This window comes from Numenius arquata, chromosome 18 (assembly GCF_964106895.1).
Source record: "Numenius arquata chromosome 18, bNumArq3.hap1.1, whole genome shotgun sequence".
NCBI lineage: Eukaryota > Metazoa > Chordata > Aves > Charadriiformes > Scolopacidae > Numenius > Numenius arquata.
In genome coordinates this window covers 8,596,672-8,620,291 of record NC_133593.1, presented here as the reverse complement: position 1 = coordinate 8,620,291, position 23,620 = coordinate 8,596,672, and the positions used below count along the sequence as shown (strand labels likewise).

The 23,620-nt window shown below is 40.5% G+C and overlaps 2 protein-coding genes across 2 annotated transcripts; both read right to left on the bottom strand.

The window, feature by feature from the left end:
* Positions 1–750: 750 nt before the first annotated feature.
* Positions 751–13,155, bottom strand: TRPV1 (transient receptor potential cation channel subfamily V member 1). The gene is made up of 16 exons (XM_074160448.1): positions 13,104–13,155; positions 9,669–9,984; positions 8,949–9,115; positions 8,485–8,637; positions 7,956–8,096; positions 7,176–7,474; positions 6,385–6,561; positions 5,992–6,156; positions 5,615–5,710; positions 4,937–5,007; positions 4,095–4,260; positions 3,300–3,366; positions 2,551–2,867; positions 1,846–1,973; positions 1,482–1,597; positions 751–917 (listed from the first exon to the last, which is right to left on the bottom strand). The coding sequence occupies exons 1-16, from the start codon at positions 13,153–13,155 to the stop codon at positions 751–753; spliced, it is 2,598 nt and encodes an 865-aa protein (XP_074016549.1).
* Positions 13,156–15,197: 2,042 nt separating this feature from the next.
* SHPK (sedoheptulokinase) lies at positions 15,198–23,339 on the bottom strand. Its single transcript, XM_074160748.1, has 7 exons — positions 23,137–23,339; positions 21,736–21,877; positions 19,091–19,274; positions 18,200–18,352; positions 16,927–17,102; positions 16,615–16,815; positions 15,198–15,738 (listed from the first exon to the last, which is right to left on the bottom strand). Exons 1-7 carry the CDS (start codon positions 23,296–23,298, stop codon positions 15,344–15,346), a joined length of 1,413 nt encoding a protein of 470 aa, XP_074016849.1. The 5' UTR covers positions 23,299–23,339; the 3' UTR covers positions 15,198–15,343.
* Between the last annotated feature and the right edge of the window lie 281 nt (positions 23,340–23,620).

Sequence of the window (23,620 nt, the reverse complement as noted above, 5' to 3'; positions counted from 1 at the left end):
CCTCTCTAGTTTCATAATAGTTTTGTTGGTTAGTTTTTGAGGCTGTGAAGCCACAAAATCAGGGTCTGTAGCTGTTCACAAAAATACTTTTTAAAAGAAAGAGACTCTAAAAGCAGACAGAAGGTATGAAATCCGCTACGTTCAGGGTGTAGAGCAATAACGATTTTCCTGTAGGCTCTTTTGTTATTTTCATATTATGAACAGAATATCCACCATCACTGGCCACTTGCACCAACCTGCAAAAGTTAGTGAAGCTCCTGTTAACTACCAATGCAAATGTCAGCTCGGATCTCCGAAATGCACAAGAGAACTTTCAAAGAGTAAAACAAGTGGATGAAGACTAGGAAAAAATATGCACTGTAAGGCTACCTTACAGACAGCTCTGAAGTGTGGGAAATTCTCAATGGATTTATTTGTAACACAAAACAGAAAAAAGAAACCCAACTATGGGAACTGTTTCTAACACTTCATGAGACAGCCGAGATGCAAATATCTAACCAAGTAAATATAAACCAAGTAGTATAGACAGTTTATTACAGTTTATATTAAAAATAACCATGAAAACATGAACTTAAACAACAAGTAGTTTATTTAGCATACGTAATGAATCCTTGTGCACAGTAATTTCCTACATCCTCTGACCTTTTTCCCTAAATCCCTGTCTTTTTGAATGAAGTGCTCTAATTGTCCTGCTTGTGAGGACCAACATAGGCAATTAGAATTAACCTCCTTCTTAAAAATAAAATAAGATTAGACTGACTTTGGAAGTGACTCCTTCAACGTCTCAGAATCTTCTGGCTCATAATAAGGTTCCAAAATAGGTTTTAATTTTACTTCTTCTGGTAGTTTATGAGTCTCTTCTCTCCTGCTTCCATCTCTTAAAAGTGGAACCAACGTTTTCCAGTTTTTCCCTGAAACTAGAAAGGAAAGGAATGGTTAATTTTTTTCCCCTCCACAGAAACCGAAGAAAATATACAAGTGATTTAAATAGGAAGCTGATGAAAGAAGAAGAAAGAAGCAGGAAGAAAGGGCTTTGTGGTTTTCTTCCCCCATACTGTTCCATAAGTTTTCCATATTTCCACTGGCGAGTACAGCAGAGACTGATTGTACAGTTAAATACTTCTGTGCTGGATGCTGAGCTCCCAAACTATAGGGTTTGGGGCCTCCAAAGCAGCTTCTTGGCTACTTGGCTGCCATCATACACTGTTCCGGTCCTTGGGATTTACACATATTATCTGCCTTGTAAAATATACAATCAGGATGATGAATCTATGGAGCTTCTATTCCAGAGAGTAAAATTGCTACGTGAATAATGAGCCTACTTAATCCTTTACATTTTGTGCTGATTGAGAATGCCATTAACTTGGCTACTGCCATTATCATTAAGTGCATAAAACTGACTGCCCTCTAACAATTAATCGATGCTGCTTCTATCACCAGTGTGTAGCCCATACTAGGATTTAAGTCCCTGAAACCCTCACCTCTGCCAGGCTTAATAGAGTAACTGGGATTTCGTTTGAGGTCCCCGGAGTACCCAGGGTCTTCGTTGATTATGCCCAGATTAGTATTCCACGTGGACCAGTTCACTTCATCAACCCTGAGGAGAGAACAACAAAACCAGTATCTAGTCTAAGGATCACCAAACAACTCCAGGATGAGTTTATATCACAAACTGTCACCTCTCAACCTCAGATCTGACACAGAAAACAGATTAAACTGACTACTGTGGACAGTGTTAGTGCACTCAGAGGAGCACTCCAGGGGTAAAGTTCTGCTTCCCTTTGCCAGATACTTGAATGTTGTTTGTCTATAAAAGATTGCTCATTTGACATACAAACACCTTACCTAAAGCACCATCTATAATCATCTTGGCCGTCAGGTGTGATCCCCACCAAGACTCGCTTCCCAGACCGGAACGAGCGCCTCACACAGTTCAAGTAGCTGTTTTCAATATCCAAGGTTGTGATGGCTCTCTGCCAGGTAAAAGAAATCAGACCGCTGAGAAGTTGTTTCAAAGTCATACAGATCCTGAATTCTGCTTATATTTCAAAAACCTTGAGCTTTTATCATTGTCACCATTTTAGAGCAAGCATCGTAACCATCTCTGAAACATCACCCTCTATTAATACGTCATTAAAAACACTGAATTACTGCCCTGTGCTTAGAACTATGAAGTTCCCTTTCTTACCTCAAACAAAAAGCGATGTGCCTTTGAAATTCTGGTAAAGATTGTTTTCCCCCTTGCATAATCCCTGTCTCCATAGTCTGATCAGGATTTTCCATCATCGAAACCTTAAGTAATTCTGTCTAATTAGAAAAGTACTTCTTTTCTTAAATTCTGAACATCTGTGGAACACTGGGAACATCTGCTCAGGCAAAACATCAAACATGCATGGAAAAAGAACTAATACACTTTTTTTTAGGAACTGTTCAGGAGAATCAGAAAGAAGCAGTGACCTGTTATTTAGAATGTTCCTAAACATTCTCTCTGAAATTTCTTATGATTCCCCATGCCCTTTCTTGGATAGCAGCCTCACAGAATGAATATACCTGGAGTTTCCAGATGCTCTTGCTCTCCTGTGCAATTTTGCTCACAGTTTCCCCCATCAGTGCAATCAGCATGTTGAGCAGGAGGATGTAGGTAAGGATGACATAGAGAACCAGAAGGATGACGAACACAGACTTGAACCTGTAGTTCTCTGTGAACTCCAGGTCCCCCATCCCAATAGTGAACTTGAAAAGCTCCAAGCAGGTATAATACAAACTGTTGTAGGACGTGCGGCCTCGTTTCGTATGGCAGCATCGGGAATATTCAGAGCTATTTGTCTCTTGTCCCTCATTGTCATCTTCAATTAGAGTCACCACAGCTGTTGCAAAAGAGGAATCACATATATGCAGGATGAAAATACAATTTGAGATCATAATTCCATTGCAAGCAATGAAAATGAGTGCAAAGGTAAGACATTGTCTTCATGGTGCATTGTCCCCTGTGAAATTGCTCTACAAAATATTCCCCGTAACTGACACCCTCTCCGAAGGTGTTGTCTCAGTTTTATCTATATAGAACTGTTATCTATATAGGACTGTTCTTCCATTCAGCTTTGCAAAACAGTTTGAGACCCAGGGATGAAAAGCTGTATGAGATTACTATACACAATTGTTATTCTGAAGAGATATTTCTTGTAATTGGATTAATTTGTTAGTTTTTAGTTGGAAACAAAAAGTTTAAGTCACTTGAAAAATTAAATTTTCTGAGATTCTTTAAGATAAGAAAAAAATCACTCAAAGTGTGGTATTACCTGTAGAAAATCCCAAGAGGAATACTAGATAGACAAACATGAAGCGACATAGATCTCTAAGGATCATCTGTAACATGGAAATGGAGTATTTTTATATTGCTAAAACTTGAATATAAAGCTCAACAAAAACTGGTAGAAAATACTTCTTCAGCTCAAGAAGGCATTTGCTGTGAACTGGTTGTTCATGCATTAAACTGTTGTTTATCCTGCTGAGATAATAAACTTTAATACAGGAAACATTTTTCTCTGTTATTCATGCAATAGTTTACACACATATGCAAGACATATGTATGCCAAATAGTTTCATCTTGGTGAGTATAAACAACACTAAGACAGTTGCATCTTTCTTCCCCTCTTAGGCTAGCTGGCTACATCATATATAGGAGTTTATTAGCCAGCTACTGCCTCTCAGCTAATTGCTCTGTTTGGTAACATTTAAACTGTATCTAAAGAAATTTCCAGCTGGTAGAAAGCTGTGCCATTTCACACCAGACCAGTCTGCGCTGTTCTCAGTCTACTTTCGTCCATGCCTACCCAACTGTAGTTATATTGAAATATGGCAGGTAATAATATATGAAAACTGCTATATAAAATGTATGGATGAGGAGCAGGAGGTTTTTCTACATAACTGAAATTGTATCACTTAGCTCAGAAAATAATGGCCAAGTATGGTAGAGTGATAGGAGATTTCCCAGTGGCATCATGGAGGTAAATATGTCAATTTTTTCCTCTCCTGGAAACGGGGCTGTTGCCAGCAGTGTCCTGCTGCTCCCATCTCTTACTCACTGGACTGACCTTGGCAATCATGACAGAGTAAATGCCCATCTGCTGGAAGCCACGGGTGTAGTACAGCATGTTAGCCCAGCCCAGCGCCAAGGAGAAGACCATGGAAGCCACGTACAGTTCCTGGCCACAGAAGTACAGCACCACAGAGCTCAAGAGGAGCAAGGAGTGAACAAAGCTGAAAGACAAGCATGGTCTGAATGCAGAGTGCTGAGCTGGCCACAGGTGGTGGGAACAGAGGAGCCCCACGAAGTACACAGCAGAATGAGGGATTCTCTAAAACACAAAGAAGCCTTGACAGACACTTCCTCTCTTCCCTTCATTCCTTCCCTTCTCAAATCCTACAGCTCCTCTTGCACACTCCTCAGTTTCCCCACATACGAACTTTTGTAGTCTATCCCTGCTCTTCCTTGTAACTGGAGGGAAGAAAAGCCCTTGAAAACACTTGTTTCCTCAGCACTCCCTCTCTTTCCATGGACCCATGAAATCACCCTGTTTAGCTGCACTCCAGCTGGGAAGAGAAAGGGCCCAAATTATGGAGAGGCAAAGCTCCCTTCAGGAATGGGAGGATTTTTGCGCATCCAGTGCACAGAATCAATTGGAAGTCCAACTTGGAGATCTATTCCTAACTCTGCTGCTTGACACTGAACTTCTAGGCACTTCATTTGCTTTACCTCCAAAGGAGATTACTGATCCAAATCCAAGTGCTATGATATCCACTGGCAAGTATTTTGTCAGGACCCAGGAAATTATAGCAAAGCACCTACCTACTACAAGTGGCTTCAGCCAAAGCTACAGATCTCACACACTCATCCATCTCATGCTGAAATGCAACCAAAGATATTGGAGCTTACAAAAGAACCTCACTGTAGCTGTCAACTATCAGCGTCTTGAATGATGGGCGTCTCTGCACGAAATACTGTATCTGAAAAAAAATAGGAATGAAGACCAGGTTTGCATCCAAGGATGAAGTATCCCATATGAATGCATCAACTAAGCACCTATACCCATACAAGGGGGCTGGTACCTATAAAGCATCTCACAAGAACAGCTCAAAAACAACACTGGCACAAGATCTAGGGAAGACTCTTCCAGTAACACTAGACTTCTCTTACATCTGACGTCTCTTTTGAAGACAGCCACCTATTCAGTCACTGGTTTGAGGACCTGTGATTCACTGTACACTCTCCATTGACTGCCAAGAGGAAGCAGAGGGACTTTAAGCTGAGACGGGTAATCTTTAATAGAGGCCTTGCTATTTGCAATACCTCATTCTTAAACTTTGGCCAGGCTAACTGCCGAGAAGCTCATTGACTTTGAAGACAGTCATTTTTATACAATAGATAAAACTGTATCTTAGCCAGTGGGCTCATTAGTAACCTGAGAGATCCTCATCAGGCCAAGGAAAAAGATTTGTAGCTCTTGACTAAAACATGGATTATCTTAGCAGCAAATGCTATGAATAGGAAACGCATGTTTGAGTCTCCCTTACACCTACCCAAACAGCAAGAAGGAAAAATCAAATATCTTACCCCTCTGAAAAAAAAATAGAGACCTCCCAGTACACTCACGATCTCTCCAGTCACTCGAAAATATTCCCCAGTGCTGTGACCAAACGTGAAGGGAGGCTGTATAAGACAGGAACATAGATATGTTCAGCAGAACTGGGGATAGGAGAGACCTGGCCTTGCCAGCAGCTGAAAGCTACTACATTTTTAGGGGAACAGGTTAAGTTTCTAAATGTGTTGCAGCAAGGGGACAAGACTAGGAAGCAAAGATGGTCAAAATCTCCCTCCTACCTTCAGAAAAGAGGAAAATCCTAATGTTAGGAGGACACATTCAAATGGGAGGCAGATGTGGAATATCATGCACTGGGTGTTTCCCCTGATATATGACTGCAGGAACATACCTTTTCCTCCTTCTCTACAGGTCTGTAGTAAGCAGCCGCAGTGAGGATGATGATATGCATGGTATAGACAAAGAAGTTGAAGTAAAATAAGTGTTTGACAAACCGGTCCCACTTGTCTTGCAGCAGCCTGTTAAGGGGTTCCACCAGTAGCATCTCATGACGGTTCTGAGAGGAAGGAGAAAGAGAAGAATCTTGATGGGGACCAGTATGTACTGGGCTTTGAAAACAGCAAACAATAATAATCTTCAGCAAGTGTTCCCTCTAATACCCTTAAACTCAGGAAGGGAGATTGTTTTATAGAAATAAGGCAAAAAATGCACTGTGTGGAACATGCAGCTCCTCCCCAGCAGTGCCCCAGCTTGTGAATAAAATGCCAAGGAGGCACATACTCACTGGTGTTTCACTGCTGTAGGCAATAATCTCAAGCACTGAATTTTTCTCGCATGTGTCTATACAGGACAGGTCATAAAGAGATGAGTGGACAGGTCCGTACGCCCATTCAGTGAACTTCCTAGACAAGTGTCTGCACTCAGGATCTTTAATCTCTCGTCTGAGGATGTAAGCGAAAATCTAATTGCAAAAGAACAATACAACCAACATTTCAGTGCTAATGGACTTCTAATTCCTCAGTGTCTCCACAAAACAGGATGGCTAATTTCTCCCTAGTTTAACTGTGCTGAAGTCAAACCACTGGAGCACTAGAGAGATCAAAGTTTGAAGTAAACACAATTAATTTTCTCACTGGTTGCCGGGAGATAAGAAATACAGATACCGCTTACAACTTGCCACTTTCTGTTTCAAAACTGCAAGAGAAAAGCAGAGGTGTGTTACACGTCTCTGAGCATACAGTCATTTTGAATGGGGTCTGCCAGAAGATGAGTTATATCAGCCAGTCAAAAGTACAATGCTTCCAGTGGTTCAGATGATAGCAGAGACCCACTTTTTGCCTTGTGTACCAGTGGAATAGGAGGAATAATAATGCCAGCTGGGCACAGACATGCACACACACTTCGTAGCCTTTAAGGACTCCGCAGTTTTGCATGTTAAACTGCAGCATCAGATCCTCTTAACTAAAAGGCTCCAACAATAAACAGTGATACAATCTGTCCTGCATAAGTGTTTTGCATGTACTCTGTATAACTTGATAACAGTAATGGGACAGTTAAACACATTTGCTCACCTACCCCTATCTTCCCTGTTTTGGCTGCCAGAGTTAATGGTGTCAGCCCTTTCTTGTTGGTGAGTTCTTCCAGCTTGAGGATTGGATTAATTTTGGCACCAAGAATCAATATGTTATTGTACATCTTGGTAACAAACTTGGTATTATCCTTAGTATTATCTGCTATCTCCACCAGTGTATGCAGGACTGTATTGCCCATGGAGTCCTCAGCGGCGATGTTGGCTGGCTGGTAGGGGTTCTCCAGGAGGAATTTCACGATGCAGAGCTGGTTGGTGCAGGCAGCCAGGGACAAAGGCAGCTCCCCTATGGGCAAGCAACAGCAATGTGGCCAGAAAGCCCATTACTATACATGCATAAATAGAAAGAAGATCATGTTGTTTTCATCTTTCACCATGAGAAGTGAATTTCTCAATCTGATATAGCACCAATTCCTGTGATCGCTGTTAGAATCACATTTTCGTTGGTTTAACTGCATCACAGAAACACGGTTGCTTAAAAAAGCACTGAAAGGACACCTAACAGAAGATTACAACCTTTCAAAGGATACAATGCCCAGAAAACAACAGGATGCAGACATCAAGCTCACACTGAACACCATTGACTACCAACTGTGTTTCTTTATAATTTCAGCCTTTGAGAGTAATTATTTGGACTAAGTGGTGGAACAGCCCATCTGGTACTTCCGAGCCTCCAGTCCCACACACAGAGGATTATTTAACAGGTTGCACTTAGGATAACTCTAGGATAACTCAATCAATAAAGCCCATATTGTGCTCACCCCTACCGAAATAAAAGCCAGGTTTCCCTTTGATTTTCCTGAAGAACTCCCCACAGGCTCTTGCATGAACATCTGCTCCATTCTGGACCAAGAGCTTCACCAGGTACATGTTCCTTCTCTCAATGGCAATGTGAAGTGCAGTCTGGCCTACAGAGACACTCATCAGATAGAAATCTTCAACATTTAATACAGACTCAGAGCTTTCAGGCACCACAACTCACTCAACTCCATGTAAGATGGTAGAATTGAGAGCTTTTCAGACTAAAAAGCTCTGGAATTGAACAAAAAAAGATAGCACAGACAGAAAGTACAAGTGCCCTGAACTGGCTATTAAATCACTGTATATCAAAAATGGCAGAATTTTGCACCTAACAAAGCACTGCCCTCGCACGAATGCACTAATTGTTAACTGGAACTTTGGGGTGCTGCATCCTCAGGCATAAGGCTTCATGCAGAAGACCATTTGAGAGCCCCATCTAACCCTATCTTCAGTCTTAGCACCAAGAGTATTCACTGTTGCAGCTATTTCTCTTACCCTTGTAGTAGTTGTCAGTATACTCTGCATTAATAAACTCTTTCAGAGTTCCAGTTTTCCTTGCAATATCCAGCAGCAAGGGAATGGCCTCGTTCTTCCCATCATGTAGATTCAGCATGGCTTTCAGTAAGCAGGTTTTCCCCGTTTCTGGCTCTGTAACACAAAAAGATTGCAGCTATATGGAAGTAACCACAAACCTACCACCTACTCCCAGGCATGCAGGAATTAATGAGGCTCTTTTCAAAAGACAAGAGAATTCATTCAGGGATTCACATAAAATTTCAACTTTTCTGAATTCCTTGGTAACCTTGCAATCAATGGGTTGTCCAATCAATAGGGAAGTACTGGCTATTAGAGCACCTCCTGCAGACACTTAACACAATTACATTTTTTTTATTTTCATCTCAGGAGCACTGCTGGAAGAAGACAAAGGCAATTTAAGGCATGTTGACACTAAAAGGTACCTTTGAACTCATCATCTGTGAGATGCTTCAAGGTTCTATTAAGATAGAGTAGCAGATCATCCAGGTCCCTTGTGTTGCCTTGGGCTACAGCATCAAAGATCCTTCTGCGGTCATAAAATTTGAAAGCTTTTTCTGAGCAGCCTGTGATGGAATCTGTAGATAGGAGCCTAACAAGGGTAAATTTCAGTTACTTAAAGTCAGATATTTAGCAGGCTTTTTATAAACTACCAGAATGCTATTTTCCATTTGCTTGTGTGAAGTAATAAGCACTACAGATTAGTATAGATGGATCTGCAAAGTCTACAAGATCAACAAAGTCTGCAAGCGACTGTCCTGATAAAATCATGTGTCTGTTGCCAAAAAGTTGAGAACAAGACTCAAAAGAGGCATTGAAGCATGACAGTCCAACTGCAGGCTTGGGCGCCAGGCAATCCCATGTTCTCATTCTGAGTCATGGCCATTCACTGAACAGTCTCAAGCAAGTGAATTAAGGCCTACCACTAACTTTGGGCAAGACAGCCATGGACTCAATTTTCAGAGATGCCAAGAGACAAGAGCTATTGTCACTTTCAGATGCAACACTCCTTATTTTGGCATAGAAAATAGTGAAACTGAACAAAATGGGCACGCTCACGTGGAGAGAATAAATGCTGCTCTAAGAAACACACTCTGCAGCTGTCAAATTGTTCATTACAACCAAATCTTACAACGCAAACTTACTTGTGAAGTTTCCCCCTCTCCAAATTGGCATGAAATTTGATGACAGAAGGTGCCATCAGGTGATCCATCTGGTAAAAGGAGTCCATGGGAGCCATGTCCTTGTCACTATCCCCCATCACAAACCGCCCACGTCTTGCAAAGATGTTGCTTTTGGGTGGCTGCACCTTGGTGCTGACTGTACCCTGGAAGCTGTCAGGCGTTTCCAGTGTGGAGTCCTCCCCATCTGTGTGCTCATCTGTCACTTCAGATTCCTCCATGTCAGAACTGCCAAATTTCTTCATCTTCCCAAGAATGGAAGACATGATGAGCAGGCAGTCTGGGAGGAACGACACAAACACCTCAAGTCAGCACTTTATGGAGCCAAACAACAGGGAATGGATTGGTTGCTCTCATCCCAGAAGCAAGACGGACAGATATTCACTATCCCAGAGTTGGAACAGTTCAGCAGGTCATTACCTTCATGCTGTTCGTTACTGTCCCCACTGCCCTTGCCCATTTCAGAATGGAGAAAGCATGCCAGAGTGTCCAAGAGCTTGCCAGCCATCTCACTGCAGAGCTGACCAGTTCTGCTTCAAACTAGTGCCTCATCCTCCTCTAGTCCTTGTTAAAGCCTGAACAAGCTCAAACCCTGAACAATTTCTGGTTTCTTTCTCTACTTTCTGTTTTGTGCCGCAATATATTCTCAGAATTATTTCAGGCATGTCAAAAAAGCCTGCTTGTGCCATAACTGTATCTCAGTGATACTGAGATACACAGAGAGCTTCCTGCATATAGGAAAAATAGCACTTAATGGCTATTCAGAGTTACAGTGGTGCTAGATGAGAACTGGGGCATGTGATTCTTGGGAAATGAGTGTCACCTCAAATGTGAGACACGGAAACAGAAAGGGGAAGGTTACCACAGATAAGAGATGACTGCAAGACCACACATCTGATCTTGTCTGATTTATAACCACAAAGAATTTGACACAAGTTAACAAATACACTGTACTGATAGTACAGCAGGCTTTTTTTTTTTTTTTTTTTCTTTCTTATTGGATTTTTTAAATCAGACAAATGTTGGTCTTCATGCCACTGAATGCAAAATATTCTGGAACTGCAGCAGTGGAGACAGGAATGGCTGCACAGCTGGCTTTTAGAGAGAGCCGAACAGCCATAGAAACATACTTTGAAATCCTAGATTGCTTGGAATTCTTATGGCTTTGAGCACAGGAGTGTTACAAAATCTTTAAAAAGTCTTCAACTATAAACCAAATTACAGGGGTCAGTAATGTTCTCTGTATATTCAGTGTGAGAACAACATTAAAAATGCTTCAAAGTTGTTTCTCTTCACAAAAATACTCTGAGGGGTTGTCTGCAAACCTACATTGTACATTAAAACTAGATTTTCAGTTCTACAGGACTAGTTAATAGTCAAATTAAGTGTTATTTACATTTTCCTGTGCAAGTAGGATAGGAAAGAAACTTTTGTCAGGCATTTGCATTTCCTATAATTTTGTACAACATACATGTAAAGAAAACTTCAATTTGCAAACTTGCACATTTAGGGTTATTGGAAGCAAACCAGCGTAGTGTAGATGAAATACTAATGACTGCAGTTTAACTCGCTCTGTCCTCTGAGCTCACCTCTCAAGTCCTTTGTGTCCTTAGAATCACTCTGAAAGAATAACATAATAACTTATTCACTTAATTGTTCTATAAATAAGAAATTATATATAAAAAAATATTTCCATTTGGAATATGATACTAAAAGTACTGAAGAACAATTACTTCAGTGAAAAAGTTATAAAAATAGCTTTGTAATAAATGGAAAAAAAATACACTGGGAATATAGCCACATACAATTTTAATTTTTTGTCTTATTTAAATTAATGTGGATTGAGCCAAAAACATCAGAGAAATGGCTATGGAAAATGGAATCACTCATTTTCCACAGAATAGGTGCAATATTAAAATCTGCAGAATAGACTCAATCCTGTCTCTCTGGCAATTTGCTCAAACTTGATTAAGTCATTATACGTGCTTTCATTTCTAAACCCTGTTGATAGTATCTTTGATAATGAAGACAAAGCCGCATTCCTCATGAGTATCAATTTGCAAGGGAAATAACCTCAAAATTCTGTAGGATTCTTTAAACAAAAAAATATTATTTATCCTAAAAAATGCATGACTCACTTGAACTCTTTGAATCCTATGTACGTTGAAGTTTGATACAATAAATAAGGAAATATTTTTGATGTCTAACCACATCACAATTGATAAAAAACCTAAAGAAAGTTTACAAATAAGTAACAACCATGCTATATATAAATATACATGCAGAACTTACAAATATTCCAAAAAAACACGTCTCCCGCAAAACAGTCCACTGTCAGTAAACACCTTCTGATCTACAGGAATTTGGTGCCAGATGTTCCTCCTCCAAGGTGCCTGGACTGAAAAGCACTCAGAGTTTGCTTCTCCACTTCATTTGTCTGTAAAAGTGTTCTATGTGTCTGATGATTTTTAGAATCAAGGGAAGTTCACTAGAAGAACAGGGAATAGAATAAGATCATTAAGAACCATTCTGGAACCAGAAGCATCAGTAGCTTCTATTCCCAGGAGTTTAGCAAAGCTCTTTACAAGAATTGCAGTAAGTTGCTGTTGTTTTTCCCTCCCCTTTAATTGCATTTAGTAATGGATACTCTTCTCCAGATTTCCTCTTCACAAATACACTCAAGCCTGAAAAAAAAACCCCAAACCACCAGACAACAATTGTTTCTGTGGGTCACAGTTTCATGTCAATTTACAAAACTTTGTAAAATATGCCACAGCTCTTCTCTGAGATCAGTTATCTTTCTGGACATCTTTCTTGGGTGACTGCTGTAAAGCCCTACCAAGTATTTTAAAGATAAACTGATTCTGAACAGAGTTGAGGGAGAATCAATTACAGAAAGTCCTAAGACCACTCTATCATTCCATGTTCCTATTATGTTTTATTTAAATAATATAGATATATGTAACGTTGAATTTTAAATATTAATGTCACTAGAAAAAAAATTCTTATCTAATCCAGGACAGGTCTAACACCCTTTAAAATGAAGAACTGTGTCTTATGTTGTTAAATATATAATTTGCATAAGATCTTTCTGCCAAAAACTAGAGAAACAGCTTTTCCAGCAGGCTGAGCATATAGGCTGTTGATATTAGGCTAGAAGCAGCCTCCAAACCTCTAGCTCCTGAGGTTTCAAGTTAGATCATTAAATTATTCAATGAAATTATCCGGTTTCTATTTTGCAAAAGGTAACTATATTTCTAGTCTTGCCATCTATCTATCTGTGTATAAAAGAATAATATACTTGCCTATTTAATAGCAAACTAATTATACTACTTAAAACACCCAATGGCATTGTACTCAGATAAAATGCCTATTTATTAATGCATAAGTATAGATTACCAATGAGCCAGGTCCTTAGCTGGTGCTCCTGGAGCTTTGCTGAGCAGACCATCTCCTTCAACATCAACTCCTTCACCATTTCCAAAGCAGACATGCAGTAAGAAAACTACACGGATCAGTGGAGTGTCTCCCTTATCTCCAGCTTCTTGTTGGTCCCTTCGGCTAAATTCTCCTTCTCCCACTGCAGACATCAGCTCGTTTCAGTCTTACTGTGCACTGATGTACACACTTCAGGAGCTTTCTGCTGTTTTCTGAGTTTTGATGCCACCTTGACCTGTATTTCTTGTGAAGACGTTATTTCCTTCTTACCAGCAGCACTCCATGGCTTTTTGCAACAGTTGTTGGACGTATCATATTCCATCTCAGCAGGGACCTGGTTTAAAGGTGTAAGCTTATAAGGAGATGTGAATACTTATCAAAATAGGCCAGTAATAAACAAGGAGGAATTTATTCCTTTTTCTTGGGCCTGCATCCAACATGCTGCATAGGCTTTTGCAACTTCTGTGCTTGAGAGTGATTTTACCGACTAAAAGCCCTCTCCATCACTGCAAATGGAAATAACATGAGCAGATATGCTAGAGATCTTAAAGATGTATCCAAAGGTGCAGGTCAGAGATAGTCTTACCTTTGCTAATGGAACCTAAAACCAGGCCACAATTTTACCAGCTTCTGGAAACAAACACCACTTGATTTCACCGTTAATAGCATGCTGAAATACTATCATCAGCTCTTTCCAGTTATTCAATAAAAACGAAAGCAGACCTGCTGATACAAAAATATTTTATAATAACATAAAAGGGGAAATAACACATAACAAATTCAGACTTTTTCAAAACCTTTGCTCTAGTCTACACTTTCTCTGTAATTCCTATATACACCAATAGTTCCCTAAACATGGTATGGAAATTAATCCGTCTCTGTAATTAAGATCTCAGAACAGCTTTCTCACTACAAAAATGAGTCACCCCTGATGTTGCTGATGTGCAAGATAGGAATACACTTCCATATTTCAGTTGAAATACACACTTCTAAGTAATGAAGTTGTATCTAGATAACATGAAACTATCTTACTTCCCAATCTCATGTGAGCAAAAAAGGTGTACTTCCATTTTGGTTTAGACAGATAAAATGTTTTATAAATGTTTTCACCTTGAAGTAAAGAGTAGGGGGAGAAATACATTTTAAGAGCGTAACACAGGGGACAAAAACTTGGAAATTTTAAGGAAATTTGCATGAACAATACTTGACATTAAAAATGGATTAGAGTCTAGCCTGGCAGCTGCTGTATTAAAACTTAATTTGACACAATACATGAAGGGCAGAATCAGAAACACCTGTGGATCAAATACACTAAAATAGCTGCTTTCTATGTTACAAGAAAAAATTATTTTTGTGGACCATCTCTCAAAATGCTAATTGTGTGAGTTTGCCAGTTCCTCCAGTTTATCACAAATTCTGACCATTTCAGAGGCCCTCATCCACTCCACCACCCAAAACCCAAACCTAAAATTCTTATGCATGCCAAATAAGCAAAACAGTTACCTCCCACCCTATAAATGTATTTTCCACTCGGATATAAGCCCTGCATTCCAGACATTTCCAGTCATGGTACTGGCCTAGCCATGCCTTTGACCATAGTCCACGGCAGCCGACCTGGGTAGCCACAGAAAGAATTCTCCGTGTTTTATTTTGATTGTTTCGTTGACATTCAAGCCAAGGTTGTGTTCCATCTTTTACAGAGACAGCACACAACATGTGAAAACTGCCATTCATTCTGTTCAAGAGCCACCGAACTACCCAAACAAGGTTGAGATCCTGGTCTGCTGCCTATATGTATGTATATTGTGAGACAGCTTAAGGCCAAGTCGTCTCTAATGAAAGCATCAGACTAAGTTACAGACAGCTACTCATCTCTCCTAGTCCGTCTAAACGTATTTCCTAGCAGGAAAATGAGCCTTGCATGAAGTATCATTTTATGCAGAAAGTTAATGGATCTTTCCTAGTCACTCAGTCAAATTTAATGCAATAATTACTTCTCATTTCACAAATGGAAATGACAGACCAATGAAATGTGTACACCCAGAAGCAGACATTAAATGCAAGCTTTTATTTTCCAATGTAATGAGTGAGACAGCATGTTGAATACAACTCCAGAAAAAGTTTAGAAAGTGAAAGGAAAAAATGTACAACCAGGAAAAAAAAAAAAGGAGCTCCCTCTCAGGCCATTCCAAACAATGATTTTATTTTCTGTGGAACATCACCATGGCAGCCCCCACGGCAGCATCGACATCCTTCCCGTAAACCACAGGGAATGGAAAAATCCTTTCTACTTCCTGCCGCAGTACCTCGTTCCTGGCAAGGGCACTCCCGCTCCCCAGAACCCTCTTCACTCCCGTCTCCATCAGGCGCTGCACAGGCAACATGGAACAGAGATTTTCAACGATGCCACGGCACAGAGCTCTGGTTACGTGACCCAGGGAGAGGTCAGAGACAGCAATATTGGTCACTGACGCCAACTGCTCAGGAAGGTGTCTCTCTCCAAATATGGCTGGGTGGATTGAGAGTTTGCTGTCGTTTTGGGCCAAGGCTGCTCTGATTATCTTTGTATAGATGGCAGACTCCTGAACCTGAAGTCCTGCAGGTGGGAAATACCATGCATGTTACTAATCTGAAGGGGTCTAGTGTATCTTACGCGTGATCCATCTGTTCAGCGAAATATTACGTGTCTTTTTTTCCTGTCCCAAAGACACTTGTTTTTCTAGGACTATGAAACACAATTCTCCCATCCAATTGTAGCTAGTATCTGTGATACTAGATACAACTTTCTGGTTACAGAAACTGGCTTTTCTGATAATACAGCTATTCCTCTTTGCTTACACTGTCCTAAGTTACACCAACCAACATCTTTAAAGGCACTAATGGCAGACTTCAGCTTCAGTGGCTGGATTGCATGTGAACGCAGAGTTCACTCCAAGTACTCACTGGAAGAACAACATCAGAGCTTATTTCTGTATTGCAAAACCCAAGAGATCATTAAAAAAACCTGTGAAGACCATGCTTAAAGCACTTAAAAGATATTACATGAGTTTGAGTCTTAAAATCCATTAGAGTGCTGCAAAATATGCAGCAAAAGGCAACTGATCTAATCAAGAGACTCTTTTGGACTGGAGTCATACAAAATTAGAGGCTGTCCTCAAAGTCGCTGACCTTTCCTTTTGAAAAACAACTTACAAAAAATACTTCTCTTGTGTTCTTGAAACAAAAGAAAACCCAAAACCCAGAGGCAATGTGAATGTGGAGTCCAGGCATGACTGTCTCAGCATGTTCATAAGCTTCAGCAGGAAATTCCAGAGATCTAGAAAGCATGACCCAAGAGCTACATCCTTGTTCCTTATATGGCATGACAAAACAGCTCTAGGCTTGCTCCTTTGCCTTAACTTCCTTTTATCTTGCTGATTAACCTTGATTTTAAGCTTTAACTATGCTTGAAACACAGCTCTTCTGTCCTTACCTAGCTCTTCTGTCCACCGTGCCACCATGTCCACAAATGTTGCTAGCACATTGCCTCCGTTAAGTGATGCTGCCACTGCCAAGTAGTCACCACTGAAGTAGGGAAAATAAGTTACAGCTGAGGAAGGATCTGGTGTCTCTGGAGGCTGAAAACCCGGGGGCATTGAGATAGTCAGCTGAGCAGAGGTACTGATATTCAGAACTAGAACACAAAAGGAAAAAAAAAAAGATAAAAACAAAAAATCAGGGTTTTCCTAGGCTATCCTGAAGGAGGACAATGAGAAAACCAAATAAGGCACCAAAATGATCATACCTGCATCAGTCCTCTCAGTCAGACAGGAATAAACAGAGCATTGGAAATCTCCCAGAGCAATTCCTACTTTTGCTCCTTTGGGTATTCCATGCCATGCACAGATTGTGCTCCCTGCAATACTGCCAGGGTCTCCCACCTCTGGAAGCAAGTGAACAGGAAAGCCGGATTTTTTCAATCTGCAATCAGAGCAATATTGTTGCAGGAAAGCAGTATGGGAACGTGCGGCATGACTACAAAGACCTCTCTCAAATCACCGATGAGCCTGGCCACATCCGTGGCTGCTGGATTTATGGATGCTTTCACCTATTTAGAAAGCTTTGTCTTGGACAGGGGCAGCATTCCAGTTCAACAGGCTGGGTAAACTAGAATAGTCTAGAAGAATAAATAGCTTTCCCTTATACACAATCTAATAACCTGAGATTATACAGCAGTACGTGCTCAGCAAGTTTAACCTACTGATGTCACATGGACAAGCTGTTCCCTGGTAATGGGACAAAAACAGCCAAAAAATGCAACTTCCAAGTGCCAAAGAACTTTAAGCTGTCATGCAGTTAGTGGTTCAAAACCAAATCACGAAGAGTTAAGTCCAACAAACTCCTTACACAATCAAACTGTAAGATACACTACATTCCTACAGCAACAACACAAGTTTAGTCAAAGTTCAGTAGGCCAAACGCAAGTTTCTGTCACTCTTTCATACCTTCATGAGCAGATCTTTTCACCTTGTAGTCCTGGCCTAATCTAAGCCCTGAAATATGTAAGGCCTTAGCACTCAGCCCTGAAAGAGCAAATCATTAAAATAAATAAGTAAATAAATAAACAAACTGATTCCCTATAAGACTTCCTGTAGCCTAATAACTCTTAGGTATTATCACAAGTAAGCCTTAATAGTTATGAAGGAGCTCAGCTGAAAGAACTAGAGAGTAATAGCCGTCTTTTACCATCACAGAGGTAACACCTTGGCTGTAGCATGCACTTGTCCATCCCATCCCACCACAGAAAGGGAGAGAACAGTTTGATATAAGAGGCCTCACTGATGAGTCTCTCAGCTCTGCTGTCTTAGGTATTTCTAAAAGATTTTATATAACTTAAACACATATATCTTACAAACCAGAGTGAAGTCTCAGTAGCTTTTCAGTACAGGCCACACCACAATTGATTAGGAGTAACTTTCAATCACTTTTTATCTGTAGCACATTCATACTTAGAGCCCAAGAGGCGTTCACATTGACTGACCCAAGCAATGCACCCACTAAATTACTTCAGCGCTTACGTGTCAGTATTCCAGCTTTTGTTTCTGGAATTAAAATATCCCCAGCTGGCAGCGTTCTGGACGGACATGACTGGCTTCTTCAGGTCACACAACATGGCAACCACATAGTCATGTATAGTGCCAGCTGCATCATAAGGCTTCAGAAAATCTGGACTTTTTAACAAAACATATTGAAAACAAAAAGAAGAAACCAAAATCTAATAAGTTTTTCCGCATTTATTGAACCTGAACTCATTGCAGAGGAAGACGTCAGCTCTTTGACAAACATAGCATACTGCAGGAGAAACTGAAGAGCAAACTCTTGCTGATGCCAAGTCATAAGTGACAAATTATATCCTCTGCAAACATGCCACAACAAAGCAGACCATTCGTAACACCTCATAAGGATCTCAGTGTCTAAGGAAGGAAGGAACTGAAATTAATTTAGGGACTATTTGTTTTAGCATCTGGCAGTAACCAGAAAAAGCAACTCTGTTACTGTTTTGGGCATGTTTGTACTTTTCACAATCTGCACAAGGCAAATACAGTGTTCAAACTGCGTTAGCAGAGCTCCTCTGAGCGACAGGACAGAGTAGACTTATTTTATGATACTTCTGTTAACAGGCTTCTGTTACTATATGGTCAAAAGCTTTTCTTTTTATTAAAGAGATCTGTAGTACTTTTATGAGGTCAGAGGCTCTTGTGTGCTCAGTTGCATACAGTTTATATTGAATACTGCCATTTTAAATATTCTTTGACTACTTAATTAACATTATGATTACAGAAAAACACAGCCTCTCAGCCTGTAGTGCCATTAACATGCTACAGGAGTACTAATTGACACATAAATTCAAGATGAGAAACTGTCAGTGAAACAGCCTGATGCAGAAACCCTTCTGAGAAACAATGTACCTCTTCTTTAAATACCAGTAGACTGTGGCACATCCGAATCCTGTAGCCAAGCTGATATGTGACTGTGGCAAAGGAAGCGAAGAGAGGAAGGTGGGACTGCAGCGGCCATCTTGCCAAGTAATCAGATGACTGACCTCCTCCGGCTCAAAGACAGGGCCTGTACCACACTCTGTCCACTTGCAACCTGAAACGCACAGTATCCGAGAAATCCAGTGATTCCCTGCAGGGCAGTCTGCCTGGCATTCTTCATTTCTGGACAATCTTGATAATTTGTCAAATATATTGGAAAAAGAACAGAAACAGAACCAGTAGTGATTGTAATCGAATTAGTCATACTTTTCAGCACCAGATAACGTCATAATGCCAGTCATCCTTTGCTAAAACAGAATGGAATCCAAGGCCTTCCTTCTCTATAAGCACTCCTTAAGGAACAAGCAACTTGCACCTTGAGACATTAATGATACAACTTAAGTAACAGATGACCCACAACAAAAAAAAGAAACAAACCACAGTTCTGCTATGGGAGGTAATGAGCTGATATGACAGCTCTCACATACAAACCTTTACTGGGATCTACCACACCATGACCTAGAGAATGGTGTATTAGTAATGAACTGCCTATGATGGGTAGCCCATAGTTTCATCACCTTTTGAGCCAAAGCAAAAAGAAACTTGGATCTATATGTGTTAAGCAACGGACTGCAAAGTACTAAAGAGTATCCCTCCCTTGTCCTATGTAACAAAGCTTTGCCAAACGTAGAAAGGGGTTTAACTCAGTTTTCAGTTTTACCAGCCAAGCATGTTCCTTCCGAATACAGAGCACTACATATTTGATGGCACCTTCACATTCTTTCTTGTGAAGGCCTCAGCTAAATCCCAGCGACTTCTCAGAGCTGCAGGGAGCCCTCTCGGCAATGTCTGCTATTGCTCCGGTCCAGCATGTTGCTTCCTGCCCTGACACGCAGTAAAAAGCAGCCATGAAAGCTGGAAAGTACTATGTGAAACATGCAAAGCACTATGTGAAACATGCAAAGCAAACGCATACTTTTTCTTGTTCCCTTAATTCCCTGTTCTGTCACGTCTGCTTGAGCTGAATTTCCAATTGGTTTGCTTTTCTAGTTTTTAAATGGATTCTAAGAAATATTATTAACCATAAATCTAACCCTAAAGGATGCTATTAAAAACGTAATTTGTGTCCCAAAGTGCACAGATTCACTTAGTCTACTCAAAACAAATGAGAGCAAACACCCTCTTTCACTTGATAGAAATGAAAAAAAGTGGCATGTGGCTTTAGGAAATAAAATATTAACCAATATGACATAAGAATCTATGTCTACCATGAACTTATGAGGCTTTGTTATGCAGCCCTTGGGACATCTGCAAAGCAAGCAACAGCTCCTTCAGTCCATCAGCCTTTGGATTTATTTCTTTCTAATCATTTTAGTATTTAATGTAAAATCACAGACAGTTATGAATAGCATAGTGTCTCTTAAAGCAATTAAGACCCTGACAACTTTTGACAGGCAGTGACCAGCACTTTTGGGAAATCTGTTCTGTGGTTTACAATAAGTCTTTGCCTAATTTGCATAACTCCTATTATTATAAGGCTTGTATAATTGCTCAGATGTGCACATCATAAGGTAAAGAGAAAGGCGACATGGAACCATATTCTGAAATCTGACCCTTGGACTTCAGCAGGTTTATAGGAAGTTAACCAAGAAGATAATCCATCCCTGTCTCACAGGGCTGGCAATCCAAGGCTTCAATTTTTCAAATATCCTTGTTGTCACAAAGATTATTTGAGTATTTGCACAATCAAGCCCCATGTGACTACCTCACTGCGGCTGATTTTGTTTCTGAGGTCTTGGCCCTTCACTCTACAAGCAGATGAGTATTCAGAATCATGACCATAACGCTTTTTCAGCTCCTACTAACAGAAGCACAAGCAGCAAGATGAACGCAACTTGACAGTCTCTGACTTGCTGGGAAAAATATGCCTTGAGGTTTTTTTGGGGGAGAAAAAACCAAGAAGACTGAAAATATAATTTACTGAACTTCAATTTTTCTTCTACTGTACCTTCAAACAGCATTTCAAAATAGCATAGTGATATTCACTGTTGGATTGCTACTGCTATGCACATTCTAACATAAAGATCAAGCATAGCTTATTTTTCAAGGCATACACAAAACTGCTAATACTGCTACTGTAGAATCAGTAGAAGGTATTGAGATACTGGGCAACAGCTAGTTAAGTGTTTTATGAGCTGAATAACATTCCCCCCTTCCCCCAAAAAAGGCATTCACATGATGTAGGAGTTCTTTCAACTGGCAGCAGATAGCATACGATGGACAAACAATTAACAAGCCACAAATATGTTATTCCTCCTTCATATTAATAATTGTGCTGAGTCTGCAGGGATCTCATAAGACTAAATCCTTTGACTAATCTGTGTAAACAACATGGTTAAATATAGTCAGCAGCTGAAAATCCAGTAATAAAAGCAAAATTCCCACAGAAAATCTTCTGTTTATTCTGTTTTACAGAAGACCAAAGCAAACATGCAGCAGTTAGATCACTTCAGTGTTAAAAATTTATTTTCTGCATCATAATACTCTGAACAGGAAAGCCAAAGAATTGACATTACCGTTATCTTTTTTCCAAAATACAATCCCGTGCATTTGTCCTGAAATGCCAATGTGAGTGACTTTTTGAAGCTGCTGCTGAGGTAGAGCAGCAAGGCATTCATTCAGTGCTCTTATTATTCTTCGGACATTCTGCTCCATTCCCTGCAATCATAAAGCATTATTCTGAGCATGAAACCATTAGGATTCACTCAGTTTATTTATTAAACAAGGCTTCTCTAGTCAGAAGTGAAGAACAGAATTCATTTAGCTTAATAGCACGTATTAAAATAACATTCAGTACTAAATTGAAAAAAAAATGCAAAAAAACCCACAAAAAAACCAAAAAACAATACTAGCAGGTTGAGAATAAGATAACAATCTCTTAAACTGAAGGCCTAAGATTTCTTAATTTCCTAAATTACCACACTTAAATATACCTTTAAAAAAAATAAATGCGTTAACACTCACTACATGCTTTCATTAGTTCACCTTATATTATATTCACCTTTTTCCTGACAAAGAGGATTATATGCACATTCTGACTGGCCTGCAGTCTCTCTTACACCTTCCTAAAGCCCCTCTGTATCTACTCATTGTTGATTTTAATGATGTCGATACCTCATTTCCGAATATTCTATTCCTAGAACTACCCAGCAAAGTGATCTGCTCGGTAAACTGATCAAACTGTGCCATAAGAGAACCTGCATTCCAGCTTTCACACTTTTGAAGATTCAGATTACTTTGTGACAGATCAGTATGATGATTACAAGCAAAAGTATTCAAATATAGTCTACATATAGATGTGAACTATTCTGTGCATACATACTTTTGCCTGCATAAAAATGACTGTAGGGAGGAGGGGTGGCTTGTTTGGTACCTTTGCTCAAAAATTAGCCCCTGAACTCACTACAATACTAGGCCAGAGGAACGTTGATACATATTTTTTTATGATTCTGATTCATCCTTTCTTAGTCTGACCAATGAATGTAAAGATCTTTAACAGGAGTACACGTTCCTGGTTATTTCCACAGGGAATTTCCAGTGATGATTCCATCTCGCATTAAAGTGCAAATTACCCTTCCACTTGGCAAGGGGCTGCTGTTTCCTGACTGGAAGCGTCAAAGAGAATATGATGGCTTATGAGAGAGTAGTTTTAGATCACCTTATGCAACTTTCTGAAACCTGGGTCTTTCTTAAATAAAAGAGCTTTACTTGACTTTCTTGAACAGTAAACAGAGACCATTTTAATTCTACTTTCCAGAACACATCCAGACACATGCAGTAACCATCTCCATCATTCTAGCCATGACAACAACCCAGGAATGCCACCAAAGTCTGCATAATGTACCAACACAACCCGGCAGTGACAAAGAAAGGCCAGTATCCTCAAAATGCCAGCAGTGCTACCTGCCACCCCTTACCTGTGGTCCAGCTTCCAGGCTACTGGTGTGTGCCTGCGTCTCCCTGGAGCAGCTCTCTACCACCACCTGCCCTTGCTCTGCCCCTACCAACAGGGCTACCTTAACCGACGTTGTGCCCAGGTCTATGCCCAGCACGCAGGCAGGAGCAGGCCTGCCCGCCATGGCCACAGGGAGAAGGGCTCACTTTTACCTTCCCCACCACACACGGGCCTCTCTATGCGGTGACTGGACACACACCAGGGGGTGGGTTGAGCCCCACACTGCTCCTTGATGCCTCTGAGGGGTACCTGCCCCAAGAACCAAGGGTGCCGAGGGCACAAGCCCTGTGGGCTCCCACCTCAGCAGCGCACAGGGACTGGGCCGGGACAGCGGCCTGAACTTTGCCCTCTGACTGAAAACGTCTCCCCTCAGCAGTACCTGGCCACTATCCCTCCACCTTGAGCGTGTCAAACCTTCCCTTCCCCCAGCCCTGCGCAGCTTTAGA

Excerpts from the sequence above, each read along its gene's own strand:
- TRPV1 (XM_074160448.1), bottom strand. The coding sequence starts at position 13,155 with ATGGTCTGCTCAGCAAAGCTCCAGGAGCACCAGCTAAGGACCTGGCTC. Across the intron at positions 7,475-7,955 it reads GAAACCTGGCTTTTATTTCG|GGGAGCTGCCTTTGTCCCTG; the intron begins GTAGGGGTGAGC and ends GCTTGCCCATAG. Across the intron at positions 5,008-5,614 it reads TCTATTTTTTTTTCAGAGGG|ATACAGTATTTCGTGCAGAG; the intron begins GTAAGATATTTG and ends ATTTTTTTTCAG.
- SHPK (XM_074160748.1), bottom strand. The coding sequence starts at position 23,298 with ATGGCGGGCAGGCCTGCTCCTGCCTGCGTGCTGGGCATAGACCTGGGC. Across the intron at positions 16,816-16,926 it reads GACTGAGAGGACTGATGCAG|TTCTGAATATCAGTACCTCT; the intron begins GTATGATCATTT and ends TTTGTGTTCTAG. Across the intron at positions 15,739-16,614 it reads ACGGTGGACAGAAGAGCTAG|GACTTCAGGTTCAGGAGTCT; the intron begins GTAAGGACAGAA and ends TCCCACCTGCAG.